The sequence below is a fragment of the Hypomesus transpacificus genome, chromosome 2 (genome assembly GCF_021917145.1).
Source record: "Hypomesus transpacificus isolate Combined female chromosome 2, fHypTra1, whole genome shotgun sequence".
Lineage (NCBI taxonomy): Eukaryota > Metazoa > Chordata > Actinopteri > Osmeriformes > Osmeridae > Hypomesus > Hypomesus transpacificus.
Window position 1 is genome coordinate 10,443,081 of NC_061061.1, and position 20,505 is coordinate 10,463,585.

The 20,505-nt window shown below is 47.7% G+C and overlaps 1 protein-coding gene across 1 annotated transcript in view; it reads left to right on the top strand.

Moving 5' to 3' along the window:
• Nucleotides 1–20,505, top strand: part of si:dkey-22o22.2 (neural-cadherin) — a 97,485-nt gene that overhangs the window by 31,434 nt on the left and 45,546 nt on the right. The window contains exons 2-5 of the mRNA XM_047042419.1: nt 12,889–13,077; nt 15,355–15,580; nt 17,018–17,222; nt 19,617–19,728. Coding sequence (XP_046898375.1) covers nt 12,889–13,077; nt 15,355–15,580; nt 17,018–17,222; nt 19,617–19,728 — 732 coding nt within the window. The remainder of the gene's footprint in view (nt 1–12,888; nt 13,078–15,354; nt 15,581–17,017; nt 17,223–19,616; nt 19,729–20,505) is intronic.

The window sequence follows — 20,505 nt, forward strand, 5'->3', positions numbered from 1 at the left end:
GAGACAATACGTGGGCCACACTCCCACTGCACCGTGTTCAATAATTCATAGAGACTGGTCCAAATCTGTTGCCTATTATCGCGCCTCTGTAATCAGAGTCGGTTCGTCGCATAACGGCCGCATTAAGGCACTTACCAGGAGTGCATGAAGAACCCCCCCCGCCTCTTCTTTCCATATATCTGTTTCAACATTATGCCAGGACGCAAGGCTCTTATTAATTCTGCACATTAGTGAAGTTGTTATTAAAACAGCGAGAGCATGGCCAGTTCTGAGAAAAAAGGGCTATTAGCATAACCTTTGCTGTGTTTTTTTGTGTGTTTTTTGTCGCACACTCGGCCTCTCTTTTTCCTTCCACTGTTCTCTTTTTTTTATTTCTGCTCTTTCAGTTGTTTTTGACATTCTCCCTCTCCTTTGTTGCCCGTCTCTCTCTCTCACTCTCTTGCTCACCTTCCCTGCTTCACCTTTCCTCGTGCTAAAACAGCGAAGTCGGTGACAAACAATACTTCCTCAAGTGAGGAGTGCCGTTACGGTTTTGGATCTGGACAATTTATCGTTCTGTTTGTGAGTACACAGATGGTGAAACAGTCCAATAAATTGGATGGTTGTTTTCTTTCCCATCCCTAATCGTGGTAAGGATGTAGTCTCTCAGCAGCTTATTCATGGTCTGTGCTGCGGTGTCTCTCTCTCTGGTTTCCCAAGCCAGAACAGAGACCTGCTGTTGCTTCAACTCACTCAGGTCAACGTGCTCCAAAGAGAGGCAGGACTACAACAAGTAACAAAAACAAACCAAAAAACATGTTGAAACCTGCTTCAGGATCAAGACGTTTTACTGACGATGTCTACTACCTTTCCTCGCTGTTTCACTATCATCCCCCCCACCGGGCAACTACCCAACAGTCACCAATGCACGACTGTGGCATCTGAGCTGCAGTTGAGAATGCCCCTATCTTCGGCATATTCTGTCTCCTCGGAGGCCGCTGAAACGCCTCTGTCTGATCAGATGGTGACACGTCATGGCCGCCTGCTGCGACCGGGCCCCAGCGCCGCATGCCCGCCGCTGAGTCACGGCCCGTGTCCCTGGCGTTAAGTTCCATCCTTCCACGCCTCGTGATCGGGTGTTGAGTCAGAAAGCAGCGCCGCTGAAACATAACTATTATGAAACACCATCGGGTCTAAATGTCCACTTTGACTAGGAGGGGAGAGTTTAGGAGACTGTCTGACTTACCGTGGCACACAAACTATATTCTACTTCATCAGCCATGGGGATGTAAAAGAATGGGTCATGATAACCAGCGTTGGACCAGTTGCAACTTGAAATAGTTGAGCTTTGTTTTAAAAAGAGGTGAAGAAGTTACTGAATAGCCAGTAGGGCTGGGGTGTCTGGTGCCAGACTTCCTACATTGAAGAGCTTTGATTGACAGGTGTTCTACACCCGAGGAGAGGAAGAGTAGAAAAGGAGAGACGGGGAGAATAGAGGTGGAAAGAAGGGTTTGGCTGTGAAAAAGGCAGGTTCCTAGCAGAGAATGGATGGATGAGAACGTACAAAGTGAAAGAAAGAGAGCGAGGTGACACGAGGTGAAGGACAAAATCAGTGGAAGAGCTCAAAGAAAGGGAAGAAGAGGGGAGCGAGCGAGCGAGGGATAAAGACGACCAAATCGCGAGAAGAAAGCGGACAGGTTTCGAAGCGTATTGAAGCTGACAGCTATGGTGAAGGAAGCATGGGGAAAATAGAGCAGCGTGTGTGTACGCGTGTGTGCATGTGCAGGCATGTACTTGAAAGTAAGCGCAAGCAAGCGGGTGTATGCGTGCCCTTACATGCACATTTAAATGTGAGTGGGTGTGTGTGTGTGTGTCAGGGGGGTTCTAGGACATGGTGACTCCCCCACACTATCAAAGGGTCCTACAACTCGACAGCTGCTCTCATTAGTGGAACAGGCACCCTCCTCTGTGAGCTTAATCACCCACATGCACTTCCACAGCAATTAGCTTAGCTTTAGCTAGCCCATTTAAGTGCACTGTAGAACACCCTTAGCACAATGTTAGCCACCCCCCCTTCAAGTTTAGGATGGACTTTAGCGTAGCGTTAGCCGATACCTTTTGTTGTGAAAAAGCCTTCAGCCCAGTTTTTCCATGTTCCGTATACTACATTCCACCACCATAGCGTTTAGTAAAACCAAACTATTAGCCTCTGCTAGACTCCTGAAGTCCACTGTGGAGCAGCTTCACAGAGAATGTTGGAACTGCTTTGACTCACTTCACGAAATATAATCATGGGGAAGGAACTGGAAGAGACTGAAGAGAAAGCAAGGGCTATAATGAGCAAAACTGATAGAGGGGAAATTAAAGTCTAGAATAGAGAGAGAGAGAGAGAGAGAGAGAGAGAGAGAGAGAGAGAGAGAGAGAGGGAGAGAGAGAGAGAGAGGGTGTGAACAGAGCGTGAATTAAAAGAAGCAAAGAAAAGAATCAAAGGCAGAGTGAGGGCGAGAAAGCAAAGGTGAGAGGCGGCGTGGAGGGACCTCGAGTCCCAAAATTGTCAACTGCAAGTTGGAACGAGAGTTTGAGGACCAGAAGTTTCACCCTGTGCTTCTCACGCCAGAGTTACCCACAGAACAACAACAACAGGGAGCAGGTCTTACCAAAGCTTCGATGGAGGAAGATAATCTCTTCAGCGGTGCTCAAAATGGCTGACAATGGACTTATAAGGATCTGTGCGCTGCGCGCTTTCAAACCGCCCACCCCCGGGGCAACAAACTCCAAGTCAGACGTATTGTGGTGGTTTCCCCACATCATCTTCAGGGAAAAGCGCTTCCAGGACAATCCCTTCCTCCATGAGGGTAAGCCAAAGGAGTGGCTCTGGACAATTGATCCAAATTGGGAGAGCCTGTGGACTATTGTTGTGAGTTCCAGTCCATAAGTAGGGTCTTGTGTGATATTGAAAAGCTCTTTGGTGGGCTTAGCACTCTCTCCAACATGGCCTCTGCTGGCTGTTTAATCAAACAATGGAGCAAATCGGCTTCTTTGATCGCAAGACCATGTCACCGCTCAACAGGGTTTTGTGTGTGCGCGCGCGTGTACGCCGGTGAGACGAAATCTCATTTGAGCAAGCACGTGATTTTAAAACACAATCTGGATAAAACAGCTTGACAGGGGTCGCCGACAGCGACCAACATGATCTCCATTTTGTCCTCTTAGCACAAGTGTTCCGTCCCCCCACGTCGAAACAAAACAGCTCTCATAAGGTTCCGCAGTGTGCGATTCCATGTTTGAAAACATGGCCATTCACATGCCCTTTCATGTGTCCGTGGGAGGCCCCTAGTTGTGTGGACTAGCCCAGCAGGCCACCATTGGTCCCACGGTATTGATCCTACCACTCTCATACGGGAGCATTCGGGCAGAAAATCTGGCTATTTCACCTGAATGGCAAAAAGTTAGGGGCCTTGGCTTTGGTGCGCCCCACTACCCTCAATCCACTTTCCCCTGCACATCCTGTGTGTATAAACACTCTCTCTCTCGCTCTGTCACACACCCACAAACACCAGCAGTCACGCAAATGTGCACACGTTTTCACATACCCATCCTTACGAAGACAGTTCTACAGATACACTGTCTGCTTACGAACGCACAGTTACACACACACACACACACACACGGGCTGTAGCCAAACACACACACTTGTACAGTACTCAGCTAGGCATGGGGCAGCTTCATTTCGATGCTGTTTGGTCTTTGTTGTTCCATATGATAGCTTGTGATAAGAGATCAGAGGTTGCACACACGCGTGCACAGACATGACCACACACAAACAGACGCACACATTCACATTGATGTGCACACATGCAGGCACACTACAGAGCGAGACGGAGGGAATGTCTCCTAAGGAAGAACAAGCTCAAAGAACAGACATTCACAAACACACACACACACATCACACAGACATACAATCTAAGATCAAATCCACGGACATACAGCCAGTTTGCTGTGTGGGGCTGCCGTGGGATAATCTAGCTGTAGCTTGGTTCAGTCAATGACATTTTCAGCGTCGGAGAGACATGTTTGTTTCTTTTCACCGTCTTGGTTGCCGGACCGCCTCTCTACCATTCAAAAAACACAAACACACAAACAGTGAGTGTACACACGCACGCATACACACACACACACATTGTGTGTATGTTGGGGTAGGTAGGGTCCATTCCCATACTAATTTCACCTTAGGCGACCTCCTAGAGAGTAGTTGAGATTGGCTCTGCTTCTGTGTAAAAGCATGTGTGTGTGTGTGTGTGTGTTTGTGTTAGTGTGTGTAAGAGTGATTGCACAGCAGGAGTTCACACCCGTCGTCATAACGCTAACCTTGACACTGGGTGCAAACAACCTTGGTTCACAAATGCACACACACATTCTGCCTAATCACACACACATTCTGCCTAATCACACTTACGCTATTGTCGGTATGGAGAACTTCCTTGACATGGATCATCAATAAGGAATGAGTTGCCACATAAAATTTTCACCATTTTTATTTTTTAATGCCTGACAAAAGTCCTCAGATATTCATAATTTAGCTGACAGTTTCCATGTTTTGGATCACTCTGTATTTTCCTTCACAGTCTGTGGGGCTCTGTGTGGACGATTTTGACTTTGATGACAGTCCCAAACATCTAGAATATGTCATTTCATTCTAAATCCACAAGGTTGGTTTCGTCTATAGATGTAAGAAAGTGTTCAATTATGGAGAGATGGATTGTGAGGTTGTGAGGCTACTGAGGTTTCAAGAAAAGAAAAAAAGGCCGAAAAACAGATGAACAAGAACCACCACCGAGAGCAAAGCCTTTTTTTGTCCTCTCCTACGATCCCTCTTTCTCTCTCCTCTCTATCACTTTCTCTCACTTACCCTTTCCTTACCCCCCCCCCCCCTCTTCCCCGTGTCTCCCCTTTAAAGGTGACTTTGAAAGAGTTTAGAAGCAGAGTTTTATTATGTACAGTTTGGAACAGCGAGCCTCGCATGGTTTTATCATCTCTTTCATGTTCACCCCTTTCTTCTCTCGTTTTATCTCTGGACGGAACTCTCACAGAACCAGGCTCACCATCCGACGCAATTGTCTCACGATGGCATGCTGTAGATTGGTCTCCCCTCAGACCCCCCATACACACTAGACACACACACTACATACACACACACACACACAATGATTATTTCAAACTCTGTAGTCACTTTTTAAATCCTCCTGGCTGGGAATCTGACAGAATTGAAAAGGGATCTCAGGACATTTGATAACTGATCACTGGCTCTTAAATCCACTGTCAGGCACACTGAAGGGATAGCGGTAAGAGAGAGAGAGAGAGAGAGAGAGAGAGAGAGAGAGAGAGAGAGAGAGAGAGAGAGAGAGAGAGAGAGAGAGAGAGAGAGAAAGGAGGGAAGGGAGGGAGGGAGGGAATGAAAGGGAGGGAGGAAAGGAAAGAGTTAGTGAGAGGTCCCATTCTTTGCATGAAAACGACGTGGTATTCCGATATTTCTATGTTGATCTTTGTGGGTGCTTGAATCTGTCTCCACGCATAATCCTCTTGGGTTTATCGAGTACCATCTCACTTCTCCATAGGCAACCTATCACTGCCATTTCACATCCTCCTCCTCTCCGGCACTTTCTCTCCAGACCACCTTTCACACAACGTCAAGGTTTAGAGATCAGAGAACCCACCCCACAGTCTTTCCTCCTTCTCACCATCAAAGACGGAAGACTTGATTTATTTGCCTCTGGTTCAACTTTCCATCCCTCTATCCTCTAAACTCCTCTAGAACCATTGATTCTATCCCTGGGAGTTGCAAGGAGAAATCAAATCCTCAGGATCGGCACGATCCCAACCCCATATTGAGTAGGGTGAGTTCATACACTTCCAGTACACTCAGTAGGAAAGAGGATCCATACCCCAAAGTACGGATATAGAGTTCTTTAGTTTGGAGTCGGCACTAGGAATGCAATGAGACTGTTAACCCTTTGGCCTGGTTACATAGTATAGGACAATGTGAACTGAAATGATCTTGAAATAAACACAATGGGGTGGAATGGGTGTCCGTTGTAGTATTGTAATACTGTAGTATACTGTAGTATACACTGTAGTATACTCCATTGCAAGAGTCTACATACAATATTCTGCTATCAAATGTTTTGTCTGTTTAAGGTGTAAGTAGGACTGGTGCTCTAGCAGCTGGGGGTTGCCGGTGGAAACGGTATTTCATAGCTAGGTTGGCTTATGTGAACATTTGGAGTGACGTCAATTTGTGTGATTGCTCTTGTTGCGCTGGGCACCTCACGGTGCCAGGTCGATGCCATCTGGGGAGGAGTCATAGCTGTCGCTGACTAAGTGTGCCAGCGTGACGCCGGCGTGACTGGAGGAGCATGCCAGCCCAACTGTGCCCGAGCCCCTCGCTGAAGCGGAGCAGGGAGAGAAGGATGACATCGCCTTTTGGAGCGTCTTCTTGTCTTACCCACCAAACTGTTTCTCTTCTGTTCTTCCCATCAGCTCTGTGCTGTACTGATCTGAAGGTACTCCAGGGCCGAGACACTGACAGATACTGCCCAGACACTGTGCTTTTTGACCTGATTCCCACATTCCGTGTTAAGAGTGGAAAGGAAAGGACAGACACAAGAGCCATCTGGCCTAATTGGCAGGGCTCTACATCAAAGGCCTTTTTGATTCCCTGAATTCCAAACTCTTCCGTTTTCATTTTTATCATTCTCCACCCCGCCCCCCCCCCCCCCCACCCCCCCCACCACCACCATGCACACCAAACCACAGAACGCCTCTAATTGAGTTTTCATGTCGAGTCTGTCAGTGTTGCCTGACTCCCTCACCCACTCACAGGGTGACTGGCGTCCTCAAAGTGGTGGAGGATGACGTTTGTGCTCAGGCGGCCACAGTGGGCCTCTCGTCACGTACAGACAGGCATGGCATGGCCTGCCCAGGATGGTGCTCTGGGTAGGAATGCGTGTTGAACTTCCTCACTAGATCACAGAGGAGGCCTAGTCCAATGTCATGGACCAATCAGACAGCACTAGTGCAGTGAGGTCATATTTATGGACCCCTCGTGTGTGTGTGTGTGTGACCCCCATGTGCAGCTGTAGCCCATACTGTATGTCCCCATTCTGTATTGATTGTGCGTGTATTTGTGTGTGTGCATGTGTGTGTGTGCGTGATACTCAGTTTGCCATTATGCGATGTGATTGAAAGCCCTTAGGCTTGTCTGCCCCCCCCCCCCCCATATACACCACACACTACGCATTCACTATTCTTAAATCCTTCTCATACTTCTGGACACCAGTGTTTTTGTTGCACTGTCACCGGAGACAATGGTATTATTTATTCATGCCGTCTCGCCTGGTATGTCAAAGTTCTGCATTTACATGCATCTACATCATAACATGTGTTGCTTAGCCATGCTTAGACAAACTTCTACATTATGTTTACGTTTGGGCGTTCATAGTCAGCCAAGTGTGAAATATGAGGAAATGGGCGATTTTTGTGAACAAGGAAAAACTTCACTGTTGACCACTTTCAAACAGAATGCCAGCCGTGTGTGTATGTCTGTGTGTGTGTGTGTGTGTGTGTGTGCAAGTAAGCCTGATTGTGTGTGTCAGAGCAAAATCAACAAGAAGAAGCATTTTTGTGTCCTTTCTCTCTTCTCCCCCACCTCTCCTTCTCTCTGGGTCTACCCTCTACCTCTATCTTTCATCTCTCGCTCTTCCTCTCTCTCCCTCGATCAGGAGTGAAAAATGCTGCTTAATTAACAGTGTGCCTGCAGGACGTTGGCTGACTGACTGGCTGTGTGTATGTGTCGCTGTGTGTGTGTGTGTGTGCGTGTGTTTGTGTGTGTGCGTGCTCAGAGGGGAAAGTGGGCCAGTCTATAAGATCATTAATTAGGATGCATCTCGCCTCAGTCCACTGGCTCCCAGGGAGAAGACGGAGAGCAGGGGTTTGAGCTCCAGGAACAGACGTGGATGGTCCCTCATTGTTGATCCCATGAAAACCCTCTCTTGGCTGCCACTGTAGAAGGACAAGACTCAAGAAAACCCCGTCTCCTTTAATACCTCTAATCTGGGATGAACGTGAAATGACACAGTGGACCTATGTGGTTTCATGCCATGATCAATCCGTTTCCTACGCTGAAGTGGATGGATTCATCTCGAGTCCAATGCATCAGCTGTAATGAATGGGAAGGATGTGCACCATTACCTGATGTCGACGAAACTGTCAATGCAAAGACGATGGGAAATGCGGTTAATTAAAACCAAAGGGAAGGTGTGGTGGCCCATTGAGTAGTCAGGGGTGCAAAGCTTTCGTAAAGTATAGTGCGAAGAACAAGATGAATCATTATCCCCCTCCCATCTATCCCTCTCACCCCTTCCCTCCCTCCCTCTTTCTCCCCCTCCCTGCCCCTTTCTCTCCTGCAGCCTCTTCTAACCCTGTCATTGTGAAGGCTCGGCTCTTGTGGAATTTCAATGTGCTGCACCGCGTTTGAGAAGAAACAAAACCCTCTTGATTTGAAAACTTAATTATAGCCGACTAAAATGCATGCCATCGGAACAACAGTGAGCTCTACAGTCTACATCATTGAGCAGTTAGTCACGCGTAAACGGGAAGCTCTTTTCAGATTGCTGGTGCACACACACACACACACACACACACATACACACACATACACACTCACACAGATAGAAAATATTTGAACTTAACCAGTCACACGCACACACACACACACACAGTGTCGACTTTCTGCAAGGCCAGCAAGGACAGGCAATTATGTGGGATGCCCGTGTGTGTATTCACATGTCACAGTGACTTAACCTGCTGCCACAGAAACGGTGCTCATGGGAACACCTGCGCTCTCTGTGTCACCAAGGCGACGCATCCCACGCAGTCACACAAGCATTCACACACACATCCGCACAGACACACACACACACACACATCTAGGTGGTTTCCCTGAGGGCTTTGTGTGTGTTGGAGGAAGAAGCTGTGTGTTATCAGTGTTCCTGAATGAGTGACGTTGTGCGTTTCTTTTTGTGTGTGTGTGTTGTGTGTGATCTCAGTGTGACCCTTTGTCCTCTGTGTGGTCCATCTCTGGCTCAGGTAACAGTGAGACCTCTGATCCCTCTGGAGTGCTCCCACAGGTGGGTGTCTTTCATCACCTGACATCACACACACACACACACACACACACACACAGGCCTTCCAGGCATGAGAGAGGCTGAGAGAGGTCAAGAGGGATAAATATCTCTAAGACATGATAGCTGGGGATCCAACTTTATCGGCCTCTATCTACCCTTCAGTTGTCAAAACACGGCTTGGAAGACAACAAGGTACAAACATCATTTCTCTCCTCACCAACATTGTCAATGGCTTACACCTGCTCCCAAACTCGTCTACTTGATAACCCACACTGAGAGCAACAGCGTGACTCAGAGTTTGATCTCGCCGTGTTCATTTACTATTCGCTGACGACTTCCCAGACCCGTTTCCAGTCCAGCTCACAGACGGGCGTCATCGTTCCATGTCAGACTCACCGAGCTCCGCACTTGCAGTCAATCTTACTTCTGCAACGTCTATATGAGTCTCCCTTGCATGGCTGCCTTCCTAATTCCTCGTTCATGGAGTCAGGATGGAAGCGAGGAGCGGGGGAGGGAAAGACACAGTATCATCACAAACAAAACACAATAGCCCCCTCCCCTTTTTTGTCTATGTTCCCGTTTTGCATAACAATCCATGACACGGTCCATATTGATATTCAAATGAGGAGCTGGCTCATGGTGGACTAAGTTCCAGACTCAGCGGGCATGTTTATGCAGCCACGAGGTTCCTAACGTGTCTGGGGCGACTTCTTACGGGGATTAGAGAGGCGTAAACGGACACGTGTGGAGCACTCCCTGCTTCCTTAGTCCGCTTTGTCGACTCAATCCCTGCTTAGTCTCTGATGAGGCAGACAGTAATGTGATGGGGGGTGGGGTGGGGGTGGGGGGGGGTGAGGAGGTAGCTTTTGTTTTGTGTGGAGCGTCTGAGGGAGATGTGGAGGTGGCAGAGAAAAGAGAGAGAGAGGAAGAAGATGATAGCGATGAAGGGTGTAAGGCTTCAGTGACTGATTAAATCAGTAGTTGTGCTAGTAGTAATGGTAAAGAGCAACAGTCGTAGCATTGTGTTGCTACTGAAAGTAACCAGTAAGAAGAGGCTGTTGTTAAGTCCCTTGACAGTGACCATCGTCCTCTGGATCCTTCCTTCCTTCCTTTGCACCTCCTCCTTCATCATCTCTTACTTTTCATCCCCTAGGGCAGTTAATTGGATAAAGCTCATTGAACCAGCCCTCAGTCATGTATTTGTCTGCATCATGGGCACATGTTTTGACATATATTTAGTGTGTGCTGTAGTTGCTCAATCATAAATGCCTATTATAGTGACTTTAATAAATGTTTACATAGCAAGGAATTCACGTCAAACCATCGAACCTGAACAAAATACTGACAGAGATGTTTTGAATATGTAGTTTTGTAAATATTATGGATTTGTTCCAACTGTCTAATTTGCATAGTTAAGACATCCATTATGCAGTAGGGCTAATGTGACAAGTGAACTTAAGGTTATATGCATGTCAGTCTTGTTTCGAATGTCTGCTCAACTTGAAGAGACAACAGGACAGGAATTAGAGATGTCACTGTAAATTGAAATCAATTTGAGATGCTCTTTTGAATTCTATGAATATTTGAAGCTGTTGACTATCTGCCATATTGTTGAATAACCTTGTAATTATTTCTAGGTTGTCTATATGGAAAACGTTTTCAAATGATGCATACCTTCAAACAAGATTCGGTACAAAATCACAGTCCATGCCCCACAAATCAAACCAAGACTAGGAACGGCCACCTTGAGCTGTCAACATCTTCCCCACCCTCCATTGTTTCTTTCTCCCCACCCTTCCGCCCCTTTCCCCCTCTCCCACCTCCTCTTCCAGATTCCCTCTCTCTCCTTCTCTCTCCGCTGACAGACTTCCAAAGGCGAGCGTATGAAAGGCAGGAAGGAGGGAGACAGTGGCGCGCTCTTTCCCTTTCTCTCCTCCTTCTCCCCCCTCCATCTCTTCCCCGATTCTCAGATGTGAAGTTCCCTCCCGCTTGTCGCCGTCTCTTCCTTGGAGGAGACACGGCAAACAACATGAACCACAATTCTGCAGACAGAACAAGAAAAAAAACACTGACGGAGATCCGTGTATGTCTCTCAGACTTGAGTCGCAGTCCCTCTCCTTGGTCGTGTTGTTTCGTCTGTTCTGATCTTTAGAAGGCGCCTGAGAGGGTTTGCTTGTCGCTTCTCTCTCTAGTCCCCCCGTCTCGCTCTTTCCCCCTCTTTCTCAGTTTGCCGCCATCCTTAAAAAAAAATAAAACACGCTTCGACAAAGAAAGGAATAACAGAAGGTTGATGGGCTTTGCAACAGAAATGTCATTCTTCTCTCTGATTGTTGGCAGGCCTAGGGCGGAAGCAACAATGGTTTCAGACGATGTCTGCCTGCTCACACTTTAAGCAGTAAGCAGAATTCCATCAGCCATTTTGCAGCGGGCTATTTGTCTTGACCACAAGATTAGTTCCCAAAAATGGCTCCCCCGTTGGCATCCAGGTGGTTTGGCTGGCATGTGGGTGGGTGAGGGGACACAAGGTGACACACGCTGAAAGGTGACGAATGGATGTCTGCCGGCAAATAAGATCAAGGAGATTGGGGCACAGATCGTGAACACTTTGAAAGGATGGATGGATGCGTTTGGAGGACAAAGTCCCTAGAGGCCGCAGTACTAGTGTGATTAGCTGCAGGCGGTAGACAGAAGCCAGGTGTTAAATGATACTGCTGGTGGCTCCTAGCTGGTCATTTAACCTTTTTTGTTGTTGTTGTCATTGCTCAGCTCAGGATTGAATCGAATCAAATGGAGGACGTAAAGATTCACAAGCACTCATAAAGACTCGCTGTACTCTGTACATTGTTGTCATCTCTGCACCAACCGAAGCAGTGATTAAACAATGAAACCATATTTACAACCTGAGGTGCTAACCATCTAGCCTGGCTGCCAGCCCAACTTCTCCCCGCCCAAAAGAAATTTGTTCGGGAAATTGGGTCTGGAGGGTCTCGTATTGGGGACCAACTACAGAAAACCAGAATCTGGGCGAACCAATGAAATTGCCAGGGCGGGCTTTATACGATGATGGACAGATGATCAACAGTAACGTAATCACCCACGTCACAAAAGAGCGCTTAAGTTGAATTCGTTTTGAACAAACATGGCTACCGCTGGAGATCTGGGATGATGTGATTCTGCCATCGAGTCTGTTTTAGAAGACATCGACAGCGCATTAATTTTGAAAGAGGAACAGAGAGACGCAATCACGGCATTTGTCGATGGAAAATATGTTTTTGCGTCCTTCCTACGGGATTCGGTAAAAGTTTAATTTATCAGCTGGCCCTGATGGAGTTGTAATCCTAAACGGAGAACTTCGTATATGCATTGCCCTTTATTGTTTCGCTCAAAAAGGTTGACCGTGTGAACAAGTACTCTCCCTACCCTTAAATTAATTTTACAACACCGGCAAAAATCGTTTGTATTCATTCTTCAAGCATACTTCAAGTCTGCTTGTAGTTTAGTTCTGTTGACAACAACTATGCGGTGCTTAACATACGTCACATACTCTGTTGCTCTGATTGGTTGTAGATCTATCCAATTGAGCGAAGAGGCATTTGTTTTCCAGGCTCGTTTGAAACACGCCCTGTAGTCAAAGCCCAACGGAGAGTTCTCAGACTCATATTCTGACTAGAATTATGAGTATGACAACGTCAGGCTACTAACCATCATCTCATGTCCTTGTCTGCAGGTGAAGAGTGGTACCTGTGTAGGCTGACCTTGAGCATGCCCAGCCTGGCTGATCTCCAGTGGGGCATGTTCCCCTACCCCTACCTTGGCTCCGTGGGGGCCGACGCAGCGCCCGGCTCTGTGGTCTACCGCCTGTCCGCCCGCCAGCGAGGCAGCTCACTAGGGAACGCCCAGTTCTTGCTGCTGGATGGTGAGTCGTTGAGAATTTGAGGAAGTGGATGTTTGATTGGCTGGGGTGGGTAGCTTACTGTAATGATAGGTTTTCTGAGGATCACAAACCAAATCTTTTAATCTTATCTGATGGATAAAAAAAGGTGCAGTGATCTCTATCGATCCAATGTTAAACCTAAATTCATGCAATAAGTAAAATGTATTAGTAAACTTGAATTTCCCATGAAGTTGCGGGTCAGACTGGATACTAGTCCATAATAATAAGGATGAAGCTGGGAGGAAGGGATGATGAGGCTTGGAGGAAGGGATGAGGACAAAGATTGCACTCTAGGTTAAGGTTCTATTCACTACCATGTAACTACATAGCAATATGTACAGTAACTTCTGTAAGTCCATAAGAATGACTGAAGGATAATAAGTGCTTTAGCTGTTATTTGTATCATTTAACCGTAATTGAAGGGTAGGCTAACTGCATTTATTATGTCACTGTAAAGGTGTTACTATAGGTATTGCTATGTATTTACATAGTAGTTAATGGAAGGTTAATGTTTTGTCTGCACTTCTGTTATTGTGTGAGGGAGATGAGGCAAGGGAAAACAGCTTGGGAAAACAGCTCGAATAAAAAAATCAATCAATTCTGTCAGTGCGAGAGCAACAAGACCAAATTAACATGAGTTCCCTCAGACACTAAGCGCTAACACGCAGACACGCACACAAAAAAAGAATTCACTCTGACAGAGGTAATTATCACCAACATCTGGCGCAGGCCGCCGCGCTCTGTTTATTGATTTTGTTTTTGTTTATTTGCTTTCCTATTTTTTTCCAAGGTTGTGTTGAATTTCAATTACAGGCAGCGGGGGAGAAAAAGAGAGAGGGATGGAGAAAGATTGAGAGTGGCAGAGAGAGAGAGATAGAGAGAAAGAGAGAGATAGAGAGAAAGAAAGAGAGAAAGATGGGGGGTAAACACATTAGCGAGCGTGCGGAACACAGGAGCGGTACATCGCTAATCGCTCCTCTGAGCTTTGAAGACTCCTAGATTTGGGCATCACAGTCTTTTGGGAGAGGGCAAGTGGGTGGATACTGGAGCCGACGGCACTAGATTGTGGCAATTGGGAAAGAAGGAAGAGAAAGAGTATTTCGGAGTGCTAATGAGGGTCTCAGTTGAACCCCATCTCTCCTGTAAGTGGTATGCATGTGTACCATATTAATCAAATAGCCAAAGAGAATATTTTGGCTAAATTAAGGCTGTAAGAAAAAGGGCTGATATTATATTACACCAGTGACAGCCTTTGCTGAAAGAATATAGTGTATAATTGAATGATTAATAATTTTCCTGGAATGGTATCAAAGACCGAAGATGGGATCCTTTATATGATTAAACAAATACAATTAATTAGAACAGTGCATAGGTGTTTCCATGGCAATGGAAGTGCTGAAAGGAGAGGAACTAAAATAATACCAAAGTGAGTGACAAGGCGGATGCAGCTGTGGCTAGCTCAACGACCCTGAACTTCCATTTTCCTTTGCTACTAGTGCCCAGAGGGGAAAGGGGGTTAAGATGACCCTGTCCTTTAGACTCACTAACTGGAAACACACACACACACACACCATGTCACAGCTGGCAGAAGGGTCCTACATCTCTGCCCCCTGCACACACACACAAACAAGCAAACAAACACACAGTCCAGCCCTCAAGCCCCCAGTAGGATCCTTGGAAGTTTTCTAAATGAAATCAAAATTTCTTATGAAATCTGTCAAGCGTCCAACAATATTTTTGCATGCTAGGCACGGAAAACATGTTTGTTTTTGTTCTCGTAACTATCGCCAACTTGTATCAGCCTTTCATGACTGCTTCCAACACATGGCAGTGACGTAAGCAATGATGTCGATGCTCCTGTAACGTGTTCGGACGCGTTTAACCTTTCGGCTTCATTTAGTCAGTCAAGTGTCACGCGCACACATATTTACGGCCTCAGCCTTGGCTAGGTGAGTAGTGAGCACCACCCTAACCCTAACCCAGTTCTATCTCGTTTGTGTGTTCACCTGGGGAATCCTTTTTTCAAGGTTTGCTGATGTTAGCCCTACAAGACACTCCTTTCACTACTAGATACTACTCACAACCAATTATCATGGTGAAACGTGATAAAACGTTTCACCATGTTTCACCACATGTTTCCTTATCATCATCATCATCATCTTTAAAGCGTCACTAAAAGCTTTAAAGGTCTCAGCTAAATGCTTTCACATATGAACAATTTGCGTTCTGAATGTGTGTGTGTTTCTGCGCGCTACCCAGGTGGCGAGCATTCCTTTGAGGTGGACCGCAGCTCAGGGGAGGTGAGGACCACGGGACGACCCCTGACCCCTAGCAGGGAGTACCTGATGCGCTTTCAGGCTGTGGACACGCAAGGCAGGAAGGGTCCCCCTGCAACAGTGGCCATCCTGGCAGGGTTCCGCCCTCCGCAGTTCACCAACACCTCGTACGCACTGAGCGTGCCCGAGAACACCCCAGTGGGACAGGCGTGAGTACCCTGCTCAGTTTTGCGGCCGAAAGAGAGCGTGTGTGTGTGCTTTTCAGTCACTTGTCAGTCAGTTAGTCTGTCCGTCAGTCGGTCTCTCTGTCTGTCTGTGTGCCTGTCCGTCCTTCTTACTGTGAGTCAGTCAGTCATAGAGTGGATCCTTGTGTCCTGACGTGTGTTTCACTCTGTGGGTGGGTGTATGCGTGTGTGTTCCTCCGTGTGTGCAAGTCGCTCTCTGTGTGCCTAAGTGTGTCTGAGTCTGTGTGTGTGCCTACGCGTGTGTGTGTGTCAGTCTGTGTGTGTGCCTACGCGTGTGTGTGTGTCAGTCTGTGTGTGCGTGTGCCTCAGTGTGTATCCGAGCCGCCTCCTCCACTGCTCATTAGAGTGGAATGTAAATGATTGTGTGACCGCGGCTGATTCCTCTACATTATGTGTCACGCTGTGCTCAAGAAGACGCAGCCCGCGGAGCAGGAGAGGAGACGAGAGAGCAGAGATGGAGGGATGAGACCAAGGGATGGAGTGATGGAGGGAGGGGGGGTTAGAGAGGTGGGTTGTGTGGGGGGGGGACAGAAGGAGCGTGGGGGGAGAAGAGGGGCGGCGCGGGGGGACACACACAGATGTATCATTACGCCCCCGATGCAGGGGTGTAGCAGTGAGGAGAGCGGGAGGGTTGAAAGTGTGGCAAATTCAAATATTTATTAAAAGAAAGTTCTGGATAAATATGAAGGGCAAAGTGTGTGAACTCGTTCCCTTAGGGTGTTCGAAGAGAGCATGTTGTATTAATCGCCATGCCCCCCCATCTGTGCTGTGTGTGTGTGTGTGTGTACATGTGTACAGTCTGCCCGCAAGAATGTGTGTGCTTACGTGTGGGAGGGTGATTAAGCGTGGATAAAGCGTATTTGCAATGGTTTCTTAATTTAGCTGTCATTAATACCATTGATGAGTAACTTCATTTTTTTTTTGACAACACACTTGCTCAGCTTGGTGCTATGGTTTTCTTTCGAGAAATAGACTAAATATCATAAATCCACCCTTTACCTGATAGCAGATATATTAGAACCCATGTGTCACTGGCATCTGTCCAAGCTAGTTTGGGCTCCTATTTATCAAACAACTCTATGTTGAAGATGGACTGAACTCTGATCCATTTCGCCTTCAGGAGGAAATGATGTAGCGAAGGAGGCTAACTAGACTTACAGCCGCCACCTACCCTCAGAAGAATAATAGCGCAGCTTCAACATTGGAGACTGCCAAATGTCCAGTTCACTAATCGTCCCCAATTGAATAATTGTTGCTGCAATATCTATTTTGATCAATATCTTCAGAGTCCGGTAGGGAGTAATCCTAGGAACCACCTGTATCACAACACCCAAATCCCATCCTGTCTCCTAACGTCCTCACTTCCTGCCCCCCCTCCTCTGCCCCCCTCCCCCACTCCAGAGTTGCCGTGGTTCAGGCCATCTCCTTCCAGAGGAAGACCCTGTCCTACATGCTGCTGGTGAACCCAGGGAACCTGTTCTCCGTCAACCAGGAGAGCGGCGCCCTCAGCCTGACGCGCCTGGTGGACTTTGAGAGCGGACCCACGCTGCACACGCTGCAGGTCCGGGCCTCCGAGCCCGACACCGGCCTCAGCGGGGTGGCCGAGGTAAAAGCACGCATCCGACACGTTGGGCGGTTGGGGGGGGGGGGGGCGATACGAGGCGCTCGCGGTCACGTGTGTTCCGCCGCGAACACGCCAAGGGCCCGCGCCTGAGCTTACCTTCGTGCGCACCTGCTCCTGCACAGATGTCAGCTTCCACACGGCACAGATTCTGTTCCACCAGCTCCCTGAGGCCCACTCTTGTCAGCTTGGCTGGTTAATTCACTTAAAGGATGTGTGTGTGTGTGTACGTGTGTGTGTGTGTGTGTGTGTGTGTGTGTGTATGTGTGTGTGTGTGTGTGTTTGTGTGTGTGTGTGTGTGTGTGTGTGTGCGTGGGTGCGTGTGTGCAGTGCTTGTGTCTGTTCTCTGTTCAGGTACAAATTATGTCTCTAATAAAGATGAACATCTTCACATGTTCAAGCCCTAGTACATGCGTGCACACAACACCTGGATGTTAATACAGCAGAATAGAACTGTGGATAATGAGCCATCTAAACATCACATTATATGTAGCATTCCTACAAATTATCGTCTTTGCTAGTTGAAAGCGTGGGCCGGATAGGTTGAAACAGGGTTTGAATGAGCTTTGGGTCGAAAAAGGGGCAAGACAGCAAGCAAATGGATTCCTTTTGGTTATTGAAAATCAATTCATCTTGATTTTGGCTCTTATATCAACTTAGTAACTCAGCACTTGAGTCTACTTGAACACAGAAGCTCAATGTTTTATGTAACTAATGCATTTGACATGGAGAGGTGTGTAAAAATATTCTGATAAAATAAAAATATCAGGAACAATTGGGATTTAATTAAGTAAGTGGTACTGATTGAGAGGATAGGGGCCTGATGTTGGAGTGTTATGTAAAGTCTCACACATTCTGCAATCTGTCAGAAAGCTGGGCACATGTCATGGTCACCTCCCTCCACTCAAACCTCTCACCATCTGTGGCTGTAGCACCACAATCCTCTCTCTCTCTCTCTCTCTTCTTCATTTCTCTTTCTCTCACGTTCTCTTACTTTTTCTTTCACTCTATTTCTCTCTGTTTCTCTGGCCCTCTCTCTTTCTCTCTATCTCTCTCTTTCTGTCAGTCTTTCACTTTCTCAAGAGTCGCTGTCTCTCCCTGTTTATTTCCTTCTTTAACATTTCTCCCTGGCTTGTTTTCTTTGCTTCTGGCTTTTCCTCTTTTGTCTTTTTTTTTTCTCCCTTCCTCAACCTTTCTTTTCTCTTTCTCATGTCCCATCTCTGCGCCTCCCCCCGCCCCCTCCTCCTTCGTGTGCTATCATTAACATTAGCCTGTGGGACCAACGCGTGAAGTGGAACAGGCATCTCCTCGCTGGCGAGAGATGAAGAAGTGAAGCTGACAAGCATCTCTCTCTCTCCTCGTCTCTCTCTCTCTCCTCGTCTCTCTCTTTCCCTCTCTCTCTCCTCGTCTCTCTCTTTCCCTCTCTCTCTCCTCGTCTCTCTCTCTCTCCTCGTCTCTCTCTTTCTCTCTCTCTCTCCTCGTCTCTCTCTCTCTCCTCGTCTCTCTCTCTCTCCTCGTCTCTCTCCTCGTCTCTCTCTCTCTCCTCGTCTCTCTCTCTCTCTTTCGCTCTCTCTCTCCTCGTCTCTCTCTCTCTCTTTCTCTCTCTCTCTCCTCGTCTCTCTCTCTCTCCTCGTCTCTCTCTCTCTCCTCGTCTCTCTACTCGTCTCTCTCTCTCTCCTCGTCTCTCTCTCTCTCTTTCGCTCTCTCTCTCCTCGTCTCTCTCTCTCTCTTTCCCTCTCTCTCTCCTCGTCTCTCTCTCTCTCTTTCGCTCTCTCCCTGCTCCCAGCTTATTTATTCCTCATCTCTCTTAAATCTTCCTTAAGCACTTGTACCAGCACCTATTATCACAAATACTTGATGTGACACACACAAATCAGAAATACAGAACATGTATCCACGGCCTGCGCAATTACACATGCCTCTTTTCCTGTCTTTTCAACACATCTTGTGCCCTGCTCAGCCTCGGAGGTGGCTCAGGAGGGGTGGGGGGGGTGGGTGGCAGGGGCGGGGGCGGGGTGCTGCAGCTGTGGCTGACTCCCGCTGCCCTCCCACGCACTCATTCACATGAACCTTGCCAGCACGCCCCAGAAAGCCCACTGCTGCACTGGCCCCCTCACACACACACACACACACACATACACACATACACACACACTCATAGAACGAAGAAGGACCCACAACGAAAGAACAGCTGAAAGCCTCACAGTAAAACATTCCTAGCTCATCTTGGTGACACTCACCTTTACTGGAGACACACACTCACACAGAACGGAGACAAAATCGAATTGGATGTTTTAAAGAATCCCTTTCCTCAATCATCTTGGGGACGCTCGCGTTGACACACACACACTCAGACCTTCTCCCCTCCGCATCCTGCAGGTGGTGGTCCACATCACAGATGACAACGACTGCACCCCAGAGTTCCTCCACTCCATCTACAGCAGGGACAACATCCCCGAAGCCACCCCGCCTGGCTCCTCACTGCTGCAAGGTACGGTACGGTGTGTAAGTGTGTGTGTGTGTGTGTGGCTGGGGCGCCTGTCTATCACAATACACACTTACTGTATCAACACACACTCAAACACACACTCAAATATACACACTGAGGAGAGACTGACCTCCAGGAACCACTAGCTTTAATAGAACAGTCTGGTCTTATCACTGTGGCTGCCCTGGCCCTGATCCTATCAGTCTAATGGAACATCTCCAACTCTCCCTCACACGACGGACCACTGTGGTCAGGCTGGGCCCCTCGATAAAGGGGGTTGGCCAACACAGCTGGAGTTAAGATAGAATTGCACGTCTGCATTTGTGGGAGGTGATGGAATAGTGTGTGTGTTTCAGTGGGGATGGAAGTGTGCGTGTGTGTGTCGGTGGAGAGCGATATGTGTTTGTGTGTGTCAGTGGGGTGGGGAGTGTGTGTCCGTGTCAAGTGCTAGCGTGCATACAAGTGTGTGTGTGTGTGTGTGAGTGTGTGTGCATGGGTTTGGGGTGGGATGGAAGAGTTTCCACTCTGGCGCACGTGTGAATCCAGCATTTTGCTCCTGTGTTCTTTTATGACTGGAAGTCCATGGACAACATTAGCATAAGGACCCAGCGATGCCAGCTAACTGCTTAGCATGCAGTGATGGCTCCAACTCAGTGGGAAACTGTCAGTGTTAATCGCTAACATCTAGCCTCTCTGGGGGTGCAGGAGAACAATATCCCCCACTTTGAGCTCACCGGATCAGAGGGAGAAGAAAATACCCCCTTTGTGTGTGCGTGTTTG